Source organism: Herpailurus yagouaroundi, unplaced genomic scaffold (genome assembly GCF_014898765.1).
Source record: "Herpailurus yagouaroundi ecotype Mexico unplaced genomic scaffold, PumYag 166, whole genome shotgun sequence".
Lineage (NCBI taxonomy): Eukaryota > Metazoa > Chordata > Mammalia > Carnivora > Felidae > Herpailurus > Herpailurus yagouaroundi.
In genome coordinates this window covers 14,484,830-14,486,148 of record NW_024412407.1, presented here as the reverse complement: position 1 = coordinate 14,486,148, position 1,319 = coordinate 14,484,830, and the positions used below count along the sequence as shown (strand labels likewise).

Sequence of the window (1,319 nt, the reverse complement as noted above, 5' to 3'; positions counted from 1 at the left end):
ATCTTTTGATACCGGGGAATGGCTCTGTTTTAAAGTCATTACATTTAACAAAAGAAAGATTTTAAGAGGCTGTGAAATTAAGAGTCTTTGGGCAAAGTATAAGTCATCATGATTGATTTCAGTTTATATGTAAACATGTAAAGGGGGTATCAAAAATATAAAAATGTCAAGTCAACTATTTAATAGCATTATTGCTTTTTTATTTTTATGATTCTGCCTAAAACCATATGGCTGTTGTAATAACTTTTATTTTTAATTGTTTTAGGAATATTTTGAAAAGAAAAGGTTAAAATCAAAAATGAAATTACTGGGGGTTTTATCCCCTGTCAAAAATTCCACTGTCAGTTTAGACCTCCTTAACTTGTATATGGTAAATCACATATCTTGCCAGAAGAAAACACCCGGTAAGTCTTTTCATTAGCATTTTGTTTTGACTCTAATGTAATCGTAACATTCAGTTTTCTAATAAAATTGTAACTTTAGAACTCAAAGTATAAATTAGTACTTTGGTTAATTCTTAAAATCTTTTGTGGCTTCATATTTTTAAGTTATGTGTTATATAAAATTAACTTTATAAGGTATGGTCAAACATTATATTGCAGTTGTTTTAGTTACTACATTAGTCTGCTTAAGCAGATAGTTACCAAAGTTAGCTAAAGAGCTAAGGGAATGAATGTCTTTACTGTTTTACAGTATTTAGAGAATTTGTTTGAAAGGAGGCACTGAAGAAGGTTTTTCCATTAATGATTAGTTTCATATATCACAACTTGAATAATTTCTTAGGCATTCTTAGAATGTTAACTATAGTAGTCTAATACTTCAAAATAAAGTTCATTTGCCTATGTTTAGAGTCTTCAAGTAAATAAAAAGTTTAGACAGAGTATATTTTTGTCTCAAGGGAACTTGTGTGTGATATTTAATCTTCAAGATAAGTGCTAAAATGAGAGCCTAAGAAATAAGACTGTTCATAAAGGAGTATAGAAATTGCTTATAACTACTGTTAGTATATCCTCTTTTCCTTTCTCTGCCATTTTTGTATCTTACTCTGCAGATGACGGTTTACATGAGGAAATTTAGTTATACTTTAAAAGTAAATATATTATTTATGGATTTTAGCAATAAAATTTTTTGTTGTAAATCTGATTGATTTATTTACCTTCTTTTTCTTTACTTAACATAATACAGTGTTATCGGCCACAGTCATGATGTTTACTCATTTTATAGCTGAAAGTTTGCACCCTCTGCAAACCTGTATTTCCCCTACTCCACAGTCCCTAGCCCCCAGCATCCACTTTTCTACTCCGTTTCTATGAATTTGA

The 1,319-nt window shown here is 29.6% G+C and overlaps 1 protein-coding gene across 2 annotated transcripts in view; it reads left to right on the top strand.

Annotated features, from left to right (window-relative positions):
- Positions 1-269: 269 nt before the first annotated feature.
- REDIC1 (regulator of DNA class I crossover intermediates 1) overlaps positions 270-1,319 on the top strand; it is a 54,445-nt gene continuing 53,395 nt past the window's right edge. The window contains exon 1 of one of the 2 annotated variants that reach the window (XM_040488427.1): positions 270-404. In XM_040488427.1, coding sequence (XP_040344361.1) covers positions 299-404 — 106 coding nt within the window. In that variant the 5' untranslated portion in view covers positions 270-298. The remainder of the gene's footprint in view (positions 405-1,319) is intronic. The other variant, XM_040488428.1, reaches the window with a different exon arrangement.